The sequence below is a fragment of the Brettanomyces bruxellensis genome, chromosome 9, assembly GCF_011074885.1.
Source record: "Brettanomyces bruxellensis chromosome 9, complete sequence".
Lineage (NCBI taxonomy): Eukaryota > Fungi > Ascomycota > Pichiomycetes > Pichiales > Pichiaceae > Brettanomyces > Brettanomyces bruxellensis.
The window spans coordinates 2,736,184-2,749,506 of record NC_054690.1 but is presented as its reverse complement, the minus strand read 5'-3'; the positions used below and the strand labels follow the sequence as shown (position 1 = coordinate 2,749,506).

Here is a 13,323-nt window from a genome sequence, read left to right as displayed (position 1 = left end):
CTCCTTGAATTCTTATAACGCACTCGCTCTTTGAAGTAAACTGTAAATATAACTCTAGAGCGTGAATTTCTAGTTTTCGCACCAAACGTAAATTTTTTTCACCTGGTGCTCGCTCGCTTGACAGAAATTCCTCGCTGCGGATAGATTTATATGCTTCTTTAACTGAACTAGCACTGCTCGAGTATGCGAAAAAGATAACCTTTGGTAAAGTTTGAACTCTTCTGCATTCGTTGAAGCGTAAAGAAGAAATGAATGTTTCCTAACGTTAAAGTAAGCATTATAATGTGCTTAAAAATTTTTTTTTCTTCACGTCGGTCGACTTTTCGAAATATTCCCGCCTTTAAATTAATTAATATAGGGTTCCTCCAATATCCGGAAGCAACAAAATAATGGTCTATCGTCCTATCGACGCAGGTCGTTTTTTTACTCAAATACTATAGGTCTTCTTCAATTAGTAACTACCTTTGCATAATTAATATTAAATGTCATTTTGCTACATTTATCTAACCGTCCCTTATCGTTAGACTTTAAAGACATGTTTTTTTTGTTTAAATATGAAGCCACTGGTATTTTTTAACACATTTCAGTTTGTACCAACCAATGAAAGTGGACAAAAAAATACTAATGGAAAACAGCTTACAACTATAAAGTGGGTGATGTTTCTGTTATTATTAAGGTTATTTTATATATTAAACAACTCTGTAATCATTCTACAAACTAAAATTTATAGAATCCAGCTTCCTCAAGATAAAGAATAATCTTACTAATGGACACATAGATTCCATCATTTGAAAGGTCAGCAACAATATCTGCATCATTGATGGTCTTCACCTCCTTAGCCTCCGGATGTTTGTTGTAAAAGCCAAATCTATCATGTTTCAACCTTTGTTCAAGAGGAGTTTCAACCGAAACCAAAATGAAAGATCCAGCTTTTKGAAACCGTGGTTCTCAATTTTGAAATTGACTCTTGAGAGTAAATCGCGCCATCACTGTTCTTAGAGTCCGCGACAATAACACCTGCTCCAGATCTTATAAGTTGTGATATAACTTCTGGATATGCTTCTGATGGAATGCCACTGCCATCAAGCAACGTAATATGTCTGCCTCCTTTAAATTGATTGAATGTAGCTTGGAGAGCATTACCTAAAGCAGAGACTCCGGAGTAAGGAAGGCCAGCTAGATAGAGCGCAAACCCTTGCTTTGGACGTGGTGGGTATGAGGTTCTAAGAATTTCGACGACCTCTGGATAAGAAAACCACTCGGGAATTTTAGCACCAGTTTTAAGTCTCCGTCTGAGCTCAGTTCCAGAAATGTTGAGCGTTTTGGTTCCCTCTGGGATTGTATCTGCTGGTGCATATTTATCCTCTTCAGGGAGATATGACATCATGCGGAAAGGAACCACCTGAATTTGCAATTCTTTTGCGTACTTCTTAACTAGAGTTTGGGCATCATATGGACCATAAAATGGAACGCCATTTCTATTCTTACCAGGACCAGCGTGATCTCTTCCCACAATAAAGTGAGTTGCACCATAATTCTTTCTGATAATTGCATGCCAGACAGCCTCTCTGTCTCCTCCCATACGCATTGCTAATGGTAAAAGAGCCAGTTTGGCCATACCAGTTGGGTATTTCTTAATAATTTCCCTATAGACCTTAACCCGAGTGTGATAATCAATGTCTCCAGGTTTCGTGAGACCGACAACCGGATGAATCAACACATTTGCAAGTTTGTCGTGAGCCGCACGAACTGTTAATTCCCTGTGGGCCCTATGCATTGGGTTTCTTGTCTGAAATGCAACAACACGCGTCCAGTGTCTCGAAGCAAATTCAGAACGAAGCTGAGCTGGTGTCTCTCTCAATTCCGAATAATCATAATGTCTTGGGAGGTTTATGGCCTCGAGACTACCACCAATGTAGTATTCACCGGCAACATCGTATAGATATCTAACGGCCGGATGATCTGGGTCACCTCTAAAAACTTCCTTGGCCTCTACATCCTTGTCAGGTTTGTAGATATCCTGAATAGTAATGATTGCCAATGGCTCGTCATCTCTTGGATCTCTAAGAACGATTCTGTCCTTTGGTTTCAAAGGAGAAGCGACCTTCTCAGACACATCTAAGTTGATTGGCATAGGCCATAATGTTCCATCGGAAAGTCTGAGATCATGCACAACTGAGTTGTAATCATTTTGATTTAAAAAACCCGTTAATGGCGAAAAGCCACCATTCAAGATAAGTTCAAGATCGCATGTTTGTCTTGCATTAAGGACAATACTTCTTAGTTGTTCCGCTTCTTTCAAGAGTTCGTCCTTTTTAGAAGCATCCCTTTGAATAAGATCCTGTAAAACTCCTCCGTGTGGCGTTAACATTTTTATCTGATTCTACCTTTGTTATGTTGACTATCCTATTCAACAAATATTGAGTTACCGAAAGTTCAGCTTGTGAAGATGGAAGCAGCATCACAATTCTTCTAAGCAAAACAGAATAATCGTAAAAAAAACCAAAATGTGTTATTTATATCACTTTTTCGCCATTTTTTTGAACAAACTTGTTCCTGGTTGAAATTTTCACAATTCATCATGTTGATTCATTGCATCTTCATTATGAATAAAACTTTTGGTTTCATTGTGGTTTACAGATTTCTCCACATTTTTCAGATATCTTTTTCAAAACACGTGACCTCACTTAGTCAACCGATGAAATTTATTTTCAAAAAACTCCGGCACTGAATATCACGTGATCCGGCGAAGTCTTTTTGGTTCATCATACATGCTTTTTTTGGCTTAGTCCTAATTTGGTCCAACCTTTACAGGTTTATTTGTCTCGGAAAACTTGAAGAAGCCCAAAAAATAATGTGCATGTAATTGAATATAAAACAAGTATGTTTCCGTCCCTGAAACTTATATTAGATTCTATAAAGGAAAATGCATTAAATGGTGAAAAAAAAAGACAAGTTATATGAGATGTCCCAAAAGATAGGGAGCAAAATCATAGTTCAAATGGTTCATAATCGCAGTCCCGCTGCCCATATAAAGCTATGCATTCAACGATACGAAGTTCACACTCTTTCATGCTATTAAAGTCACCGATTTTGGCCTTCACGTCTTTTCCTAGATGTTTTATACAAAGCTCTCGTGTCACATATAAAACTTTAGACATAATAGTGAGAACTTCATTTGTAGATTGTAAGATGTCATGACTCCTGAAAACACGATCTAGAAGCAAGGCTGAAAAGAGGTCACCAACTCCAGTGAAATATGAGTCATACTTATCAATCTCAAAAAATACAAGTTTCTGTAGGTGACACGCCGAAACGCAACAATATAGTTTATTGCTCCTGTTTCCTTTAAGGCCTAACTGCTCTCCACTTAAACTAAGGGATGATATCACAACATACTTGATGTCGAAAACATCGTGAAGATGCTTCACCGCTTGTCTTAAAGATTGCAAATCGTGAATCTTGTGTCCTAATAATACTTCCAGCTCAAATTGATTAGGTGTGATTATATCTACCAAGCCTGACCTTAGGATCTTTCTGTATATGGGGATGACATTCTTATTTACGTAAAGCTGACCTTCATCTCCCATAACTGGATCCAAGAGCCATAAAGCCTGTTCATTCCTCCTCTTAATCTCCATGCATTCTCTCCCAACAATATCCAATGTATTTGCGCCATGTATATAGCCCGTTAGCATAGCATCATAATTCATGTTTATCGACCTGAGACCCGAAAAAACATCCTGAATGTCTTTGCCCGAAAAACATTCACCTTCAACAGCACCATAGCCCGTATGGTTTGAAAAATTAACAGAGTTTAATACATCAACATCCCAGTTCAAAGTCTGTAATGGGAACGTAGCTGCCTTGTTTCCCACATAACCATGAACAACATGTGACTGAATTGACAAAATTTTGTTTGCTTTGGGAGGTAAATGTGATATCTCAATGGCTGTCATTTGGAAGTACAAGCAAAATTCAACTTCAAAGTAGTTATTATTCTACAAACTCTCATCACCTTTTAAGTCGGTGTTTTGCTTTTACTATGTCATAGTACTTTTGTAAATGAACTGAATAGACAGACAGATCGTTTCGAGAGGAACGGAAATCTTTTTATTTTTTCTTGAGCGATCGATCTTCAAATCTAATTATGTTCTCGACTCACTTAAAAGAAAAAAAACTTTTGATAACAAATTTTCAAATTCGGAAGCTCCTCCCACGAAAAAGAAATTTTCAAATCCGATAGATAATAAAGCTTTCCTCAATTAGCAATAGCGAACGTAACAGATTTGAGTCCCACTTCCAGGGGGATCCAATTTTTGTTCGTCTCTGATCATTTCATTATTTTATTTTTCAACAACAGGTGAAAAACGCTGAGCTATCTATTGCTTGAATCCTTTCCATTATGAACGTCTGCTTTTTTACGAATGTGGTCTCCCGCAGCTCATCCGGTAATCGGCCGATTAAGTTTCCCGTACTATGCGCAAATTTCGCTTTCGAGATTACATATGGATTTCTTGCAGTTATATGTTTTGATAATTCTGCACTTAAGTGCTCGTAATTCATATCATTAGTACCACCATTTAGAAATTGAACCCAGTCACTTTGAAGACGATCCAACGCTGTATTATCATCAGTAATTTTCATGTTGGGTGAAATTGGAGCGCTATTCGAACTTTGAATAGGGCATTGGTTTTCATTGAAATATTCAGAGAAAGAGCATGCTCTCTCTTCATTATCCATCCCTTGGCAGGATATAATGTTTGTGTAGCAACTATTTGGTACAGTTATTTTTTCGTCTATCACAATTATTTGGGGCTTACGTACAAGGTCTAGTGGCCCTTCTTGACTATTTTTTAACGTTTGAACTACATTCCATGCCTGCCCTTTAAGAACCTGCATCTGCTTTTCAAACAGGCTCTCTGTGAAATCGGGATCTCTCGCAAATATTTCATGCAAGGAATCTATGGCGTTTTTCCACCAGGTAACAGATGTAAGAAATTGTAAAAAATGGTTCCTTGTTTCTTCCGAAAATGGCATGCCAAGAAATTGTAATGGAAGATAAAGCCAACCATACGGAAATGACCTCCACTCGTTTGGATGTTTCCATGGGAATGAAAGTCCGTTATCTATTGCTTTAGCAATAATTTCCGGCTCCTCGCTATTATTACTCTCCAACTTAAGCATCCAGTTGTCAAGACCCCTGTCAGTATTCCTAATTATGAAGTCTAAGATAATTAGTTTTTCAACCTGCACCTTAAATTTTTTAAAAACATGTTCGTCTGACCAGATTTTATGGCCTGATGATATTTTCATGATATTTGAACATTGATATCCAGGTAATGGATATTTTTTAAAAAATGTATCTGCTCCAACGAAACCTTGAAGGAATAACTGGAATGAACCTATTTTTCGTGGACAGCAAATATTTCCAGAGAAAGCATTCCTTATTCTCTCTGAAATAGGAGAGAAAAAACTTTCTGATTGAAACTCTACTATATCCGTGTAAGGAACCAGATTAAGCTCCAAAAGTCTATCAAGAAGAGAAGTTGCACTTTCTGCAATATAGCCTATATTTGGAATTAAACAAGATCTGCCGAAAAGACATGGAAAAAGGTTTCTATGCACCCACTTTGTCATTTTAGGTGAAAGTGACCCGTACGGTTCCTCGTCCCGTGGCTTGAAAACCCCAATATTCAGACCATGGCGATCGTATATAAAGTATGATCCAGATGATCCGGTATCAATTAACTTTGGTCGGGTCAATTCTTTGTCTGTATTCATTGCATATATAGCTTCAAGTACTATATGATCAAAGTGTGTTCTATCTTTTTTTTCGGACTTGGATATTTTTGGTTTTTGGCTTATTGGAGTGGTATCTCCAGTATTTTGAAAAACCGAATATAATATGTCTCTTCTATGAATTTTTTGACTTTGGTACAATGAAAAAAGTTGTGAAAGGCTGGAGATACTTTTTGCTAAAATAGAAAATGAATTAGGAAGACTTGTTCCCCGATCAATGGCAGAGTTATTATTCGTGTGAGGTGAACTAAGGAGTGCCGTATTTTCACATATATATTTGTTTGGCAGCTCCTCGGGCCCTTGTGTCAATATTGGTTGCGATAGCCTCATGGCTTTTGTGGACAACAATTTGAAGTTCCGCTGTAAATATAGCTGATATTGAAAGATAAAATCTTCTGGAACAAAGGTCTTTATGTTTGAGTAAGTATTATCACAAAAAATTTAGGTATAGCTGAGAAGGTTTTCGTCCAATCGTTTGGGTTACAGGGGGTGTTGCTTATGTTCGTAGAAAACAAGGATTGTGCCAAAAAAAAAAACAATTGCGAAGAACCTCGACTAGTATTTTGTCTTCATATTGTATGTTGATTTAAAATTAATTAGACGCGTCGATAGATAATTCGTTTATATCTGGGGGAAAACTCATCGCAAAAATTTCCTCACCCAAATAGTGGGAGAGAAAGAAGCATCGAAAAATAATTGAGAGAAAGCAAATCGAAAAGATCTTTCCTTTCATTTTCGTCTGCATAGTCGTTCCCTTCAATTCAGCCGCGCTTTTGGGTTCCCAACAATTTAGCTTCGTGACTTGATCTGTTGACCCACTCAAATTTTCATCTTTATATATAAAAGGAAAGAGGTATATGAGTGTGAATTTAAAGACTGGGAACATTGGACATTCCACTATGCTCTAATTATGAATATACTGTTTGTGTTTTTGTGCTGTTAAATGATAACAAGGTCTGTCACCCCTATCTTCAGGAAGTTCTGAATATATCCGATTTCGATGCATGGTATTTAAACCAAGCTGCAAAATAATTACAAATACTCACCATTAGCACGTTTTAGATATAAATATTGTGAATATGACATCTGAAACTAAAATATTTAACCTACCTGATAAGATACTTCTCAGGATTATTCAACTGCTACCTCAACAAACCAAGGTGAACGTTGCGGAAACGAACTACAAGCTCTACAAATTGGTGCAAAAATCACTTTACGCAAATATTTTATTCACAGAAAGGAGCATTCTAAATTCTTCCAAGAACTTTCAGGATGGATTGTGGACTGTTGTGGGTGGAATGAAAAATCCCCTAGTGACGTCCAAGTCTAATTTGGAAATGATTAAGATGAGACAGGATGTTCTTTTGCAGTCCTTAAGCCTTAACAAAGAACTATGTGGCTATGTCAAACGAGTAATGATAAATCCAACAACAGTGATAGACACATTTGCGGAAGGTTTACCAGGAGAAAAAGACAACGAGGAAGAAGAAGAAGAGTTTCTAGAGGAAAGAAAGGAACCTCCGCGGTTTTCTATGAACAAGAACCTTCTGGATTTTATTAAAAGAAATTGCACGAATTTAGAGCAAATATTTTCTATTGGTGAAAAGCCATATACAGAGGTTACATTATCGTTGAAAGATATTTCAAACTTACCGAAGTTGAAAAGACTGGATATTGCTGATTTTCAATACTTAACACATATTGTTGATACTCAAATTACGCATCTGGTTGTGAATCCCATGGTTAGTTCCAATAATGAAATAAGTATTTCTGATGATGCATTTTCCAAGGCTGTAAAAAATTTACAGTTGCTACAGTTCAATGATTACCGTACACAATCTATATTCTTGAACCATTTCCTTAAAATATGGAACCCCAAGGAAATGCTTTCATTGAAGTCAGCAAAAATCATATATTATCATGGTTTCAATGATAATGATATTGGCAATCAAAACTTGGTTCTCGATTTTCTAAGAGTCCTTAATCCATCATCATTTAAGAATCTGGAGATAGTTATCGGGTGTGACCATATGGCTTGTAATTGTTTGGCAGACCTTATTAAGGAATTGTCGGAGACTGGAGGTTTGCGTTTGAGAAAATTGGCAGTGAAACAGCTTACCGTTCATCGTGATCACAATTATTCAGAGAAATTCGACTACTATCTATCCGAATTCCTAATCAAGAGCCCTAGCAGATTAAGCTTGAGATTTCTTTCGATTAGCTATGATGTACCAGGCGATTTCAATATTGGTAACAGTGTGAAAGGTAATGGCATTCAGGGCAATTTTTTGAAAAGAAAACGGCTTTTTGAGGACACAATTCAGAAGGTAGCGAATTTGGAAACTCTTGTAATGCCTCATTTCTTGGAAAATGCTGCATGCTATGAGCAGGTGATGTCAGATTTATTGTGGAATGGCTGCAAATGCGATCATTGTAAATCGTATCTATCAATTTTTGACTATTATGTGATGCACCACCAATATTATGATGGCTTAGAAGGTTATATGACTGATATGATAACGCCTGTTCTTTTTGGAAGTGCCGGAAAAACTCTTTTCCGTAGATTGATTAACGATTTAGATTTGTCATTTTTAGAGTATCCACAACTTGATACATACTGGGATTTTCATACTGGTAATGGAATCACACATTTTGATGATGATACAGACAGTGAAGATTGTCAGTTTAATGAAAGTTGCTTCAAACCCCTAACTAAATGTTTGGCACACTTCTATATGAATTATGTCAATACGTACGGGGAAGCAATTCCTAGCTTGAAACGTGTTATAATGAATGGCGAGTTCTTTGAGAGGAAGTTGGGTAAAACTGATGAATGGATTTGTGCGTATGATTAAGATATATGATTATTACACAAAGAAATGTCTTAATGAACAATAGCATACAAGGTTATAAGAAAAAAAAAATTTATGGTCACGTAGATACGATATGAAATAGATTCGTCAGTAGTAGTATCTATACAAAGCTGGCCTGCTTTGTTTATATCGAAAAGACCTCACATAAGGATTAATGGTATTTAGGTATGTGCTTTTTCTCCTTCAACTAATATTTCTTATACTTTATCATTATTCTTCACTTTGTACCGTTTCCTTTTATTTGGTCTGATCAAAACTCAATTAAGTAGTTCAGGGAATTTTCATAAAGTAATATTGGCACACTTAAAGTCAATCCAATAGATATTACATTGTAGAAAAGTTTGAATGTTCAACCGTGAAGTACAATCAATATTCTCTACTAAAAATACTTTGCATAGCATTTTCGAATATAAATTACGATGCTATATTTCATCTGCTAAGGATTTCCTTTCATTTTAATCGGCAAATCAATGTTACCAGAACTTGACTCAAATTTACCTCCATCCTCACCATTTACGAAAATCCAATATGTAACATCTTTTATTTTTAATTTTCTTTCAGTAGTAGGAAAGTACGGAGATTAACAGCTCAGGGATTAAGGTAAAATTTCTAGACAAAGGTACACACATACTCCTCAATCTGCTGCGCATATAAACAAAAGAAATTAATCAAAACATTATCATCTATTAACAAAAAAAAAGTATATTTTCTGGATGAACGGAATTCTTTGTAAATGTAACACAATCAAAAATGCTTTTCTGATCAAGCATTGTTCTTAAAGAGGGCTGACGGAAGTATCTGAGAATACTCATCCTCGCAATTTTGAAATATATTTAATCAATGCTTAACCCCGGGACAATAATTGCATTTAGCTACAATTTACTTTCAATTTATAATTATTATAATCGATTATTTTAAATTTACCCCACAGTTTCGCATATGATGTTTGTTACTGGTGTTGAATCCAGAATATGCAATTATTTCTAAATCTGTGAAATGAGTCAAAAAAAAAGGGGCAGATCTTTGACTTTTTCTCAAAATACTTCAAATAATTAAGATGATTCAACTGTAAAATGTACTCGGAGAGATGGAGTTGAGGATACCTAATTAATCATAGTTGACAGAAACAAGTGATGATCAATTTATCAGTAGGGGAAAATATGAAAAAGCTCATCTTATTAAAGGATAATGTTTTCTTTGGATTATGTTTCTATCAATATCATATACGCTTACATTAGATAAACGAAATAGCTATATACCAATTAGTCGAAACAGCAGATGAACTACCAATTGTTTCATGGCTTTAAAAAAATTCTGGTGTGTTTGACAGCAGAAAGATAACAGGGATTTTGATTCTCCTTCCCCGTGACTCCGCTTCCGTTTCCCCACTCAAGTCTGCACAGCCGTGATTTATGTACATCCATTTGTAATTATTTCATCTGTTGCTATATTTGGCGATAACTACTTAATCTTAGTTCGCTAGTCTTGTGGAATGCAAATCTATAAAGAGACTATAAGTATTATATGTATAGCCCCAAATCAGTTTTAGGTGTGTCCCTCTGTTGTTGGAAGTTGTGAGCTTAGAATGCTGGAAAATAAATGGACAGGGTTGTCTGGGATTGGAACTACATTCGAATTTAGAGGTATTTTTTTAAAACAAATATGATGTCTGAGCAGGAAAGTACCTGCACAAAGTCATCTGTTAGCATTCAAAACATTGAAAAGACACCAAAGGCTGATGTGTCTTTGCGATCATGTCGCAATTACTTGTCAACAAGGCTTTCCACATTACTAAGTATCCCTGCAAGTAAAGGGAAAAATGGAATTAAGACATTTAATCTAAAGAAAGCAATAACATCAATGAGTTTACATCACTGGAATTTATTTTGGCATGGGTTTTGGGCTTGGACAGTGGATTCTATGGATTTCTTTTGTGTTTCTATCAGTGTTTCCGATATTGCCAAGGATTTAAACACAGATGTTACAAGCATTACATGGGGAATTACATTGGTTTTAATGCTCAGGTCAGTTGGGTCTATTATATTTGGTTATTGCGGTGATAGGTGGGGAAGAAAATGGCCATTGTGTGTTTGTTACTTGCTCTTTACTATCCTTGAAATTGCTACTGGGTTTGTCAAGACGTTGAATCAATTTCTTGCAATTAGATCATTATTTGGTATTGCAATGGGTGGTTGTTATGGATTAGCCGCAGCAACATCATTAGAAGATGCACCTCAAGTTTCCAGAGGATTTTTGAGTGGAATCTTTCTTCCGGGCTACAGTTTGGGGTATGTTCTTGCTACTGCTTTTTATAGAGGATTTGAGACCACGCAATTCACTTGGAAGGCATTATTTTGGTTTTCTGCCGGGCCACCATTTCTTCTGTTAATATGGAGGTTATCGTTTGGTGAATTGGAATATTTTAAAGATCTTTATGAGGCTAAACAATTGCATAACCAAAGAGTCAAAGAAGCCATCAAAGCTCGTGAGCTTGGAATTTCCACAGATGATAATGAAGAAGATTTGAGGGAAATTACTTTTTGGTCCGAATTAAAGGAAACATTTAGAGCAGAGTGGCCAATGTTGATTTATTTGATATTGATGCTGTCCGGTACAAATTTCATGTCTCATGGTTCTCAGGATTTGTTCCCAACAATGCTCAAAAAGCAGGCCAAGCTTTCTAGGAATGCTTTAACAATTACTAATGTTGTTGTCAATCTTGGTGGTTGCTTTGGTGGCATCTTTTGGGGTCAGATTTCAGAATTTCTTGGTCGTCGTCTTGCCGTCATACTTTGTGCAATCTGTGGAGGAGCGTTTCTTTACCCCACATTTTTTAAACACTCAGAAGCTTACATCATTCCATGTGGATTTCTTCTTCAGTTTGCTGTGATGGGAGCTTGGGGTATTATACCAATTCATCTTACCGAGCTCACTTCAAAAAGTTCCCTTAGAACAATGATTTCAGGTACTGCTTATCAACTCGGAAATTTAGCTTCATCGGCATCATCCACAATTGAATCAAAGATTGGTTCTCGCTTTCCCCTTAAAGAATCAGGAGATGATGCATATGATTATGGTAAAGTCATGTGCATTTTTATGGGCTGTGTGTTTGGCTATTTAATTATAGTTTTGTTTTTGGGACCGGAACGTTTCCATACTTCCATAAAAACAGATTTTATGTTGGAGGAAGAGGATGTTGACAGTAATTACGAACTTGATAGAGTTCTTTCACCTGTTTCGCGCAGTCACTTCGAAGGAAAAATTCGGGTGATTCATAAGGAGTGATGTATCGATAAGTAAAAAGTCAATTCATTCAAAACTAGGATTCTGAGTTCATTAAATATTTCTGCAGATGGTTGTTCAAATTCTTCTGATTGCCGCAAGGATTTTCTTTTTTCCGGAACACAAGTCGCAAGAACTTTGGGAAAATGGAGTGTCAAAAATTGTTGTGCATAAAAATTTGAGATGACAAACTTTCCAATAGCTTTGCTAATCTATTGATGTTGGCGAGTATGAAGTGGTTTCTTTCTTCGTTTCAAATAAGTGAGCATTCTGTAATCAAGGTTAAATAAAATAACAAGAGTGTCTGATAAAAGGTAAATATGATTAAGTGGAGTTTTCGTGTGGATACGTAATGATAACACTTTTTACTTTGTTCAATTTTTTTGGCCCTGAATTTGTGGTTCACGGACAAGATTCTTTTTTGGTCTATCGGCATTTTTAAAAGAAGATAAAAGTTATATTTTTTGTTCATTAGGAGTAAACTTCAACTTTTATAGAATATACAATAAAATCGCATTGCAAAAAAATATATATATATATATATTATCATTTATTCAATCCCAGCTTAGCCAGAAAGAGGTACCATAAAAAAAGTTTCTTAAAACAGGATTACAAAAACTTTGAGTAGTCGTTGAATTGTACGGGTATCACTTTCATTTTTTGAATTGCAGGAAGCTTTAAGCTTAGTCAAAGTAAGGGGTTAAAAAAATGTGTTAAAGTTAGTGTTATCAGATTTATATAGTATTTCGATGTTTATTATAGTATGTAATAAAGAGTATGTATAATGATATACAAAAGGGAATATATTCACTTTATATATATGTAGTTCTTGTATTAATAAGATAATATAACAATACCATCTTTTCTTACTTGAACTTCATTGTTTGAGAGCTTCATTGTTTTGACCAAAAGTCTTGAGTGCTTTGTGTTGGTATATGAATATACGGTTACGAAAAAATATAAGCTTGTCAAAAAATTGTGTATTTTGATCATCTTGATCTATAACTAACAATAAGTTTAAAACGATAGAAAAAGAGATGAATTATAAATAATATTCTAACACTATCTTCTCAAAAATAATAATTCTATATTTAAAATTAGTGTTAAATAAATGTATATTGCGAGCATATTTACACCAAAATAAACTTACTTTTGTTTCAATTAAAGCAGTGTGCTAAAAGAAAAGATAGAAAATGGTTCTTTTTCCTTTTTCAAGGGATTCTTTTCCTTGTTAATTAGGTTATATGATAATAAAATATCAACAAGAATCATTCTCGTTCCCTTATAGTTAATAATAAAGCTTTTAGAATTTGCCAATTAAATATTTTCTTGTAATAACATTTCACACCATATCTGCGAAGCATCT

The 13,323-nt window shown here is 35.5% G+C and overlaps 5 protein-coding genes across 5 annotated transcripts; 2 read left to right on the top strand and 3 right to left on the bottom strand.

The window, feature by feature from the left end:
• Positions 1-717: 717 nt before the first annotated feature.
• BRETT_003009 (uncharacterized protein) lies at positions 718-2,371 on the bottom strand (the record flags this gene model as incomplete). The annotated part of the gene is made up of 2 exons (XM_041281525.1): positions 718-929; positions 991-2,371. The coding sequence occupies 2 exons, from the start codon at positions 2,369-2,371 to the stop codon at positions 718-720; spliced, it is 1,593 nt and encodes a 530-aa protein (XP_041139316.1).
• Positions 2,372-2,990: 619 nt separating this feature from the next.
• On the bottom strand, positions 2,991-3,959 carry BRETT_003008 (uncharacterized protein; the record flags this gene model as incomplete). Its single annotated transcript, XM_041281524.1, has 1 exon — positions 2,991-3,959. The coding sequence occupies one exon, from the start codon at positions 3,957-3,959 to the stop codon at positions 2,991-2,993; it is 969 nt and encodes a 322-aa protein (XP_041139315.1).
• A 394-nt stretch (positions 3,960-4,353) lies between these two features.
• Positions 4,354-6,132, bottom strand: BRETT_003007 (uncharacterized protein; the record flags this gene model as incomplete). Its single annotated transcript, XM_041281523.1, has 1 exon — positions 4,354-6,132. One exon carries the CDS (start codon positions 6,130-6,132, stop codon positions 4,354-4,356), a length of 1,779 nt encoding a protein of 592 aa, XP_041139314.1.
• Positions 6,133-6,881: 749 nt separating this feature from the next.
• On the top strand, positions 6,882-8,657 carry BRETT_003006 (uncharacterized protein; the record flags this gene model as incomplete). Its single annotated transcript, XM_041281522.1, has 1 exon — positions 6,882-8,657. The coding sequence occupies one exon, from the start codon at positions 6,882-6,884 to the stop codon at positions 8,655-8,657; it is 1,776 nt and encodes a 591-aa protein (XP_041139313.1).
• Positions 8,658-10,340: 1,683 nt separating this feature from the next.
• BRETT_003005 (uncharacterized protein) lies at positions 10,341-11,960 on the top strand (the record flags this gene model as incomplete). Its single annotated transcript, XM_041281521.1, has 1 exon — positions 10,341-11,960. One exon carries the CDS (start codon positions 10,341-10,343, stop codon positions 11,958-11,960), a length of 1,620 nt encoding a protein of 539 aa, XP_041139312.1.
• Positions 11,961-13,323: the final 1,363 nt, after the last annotated feature.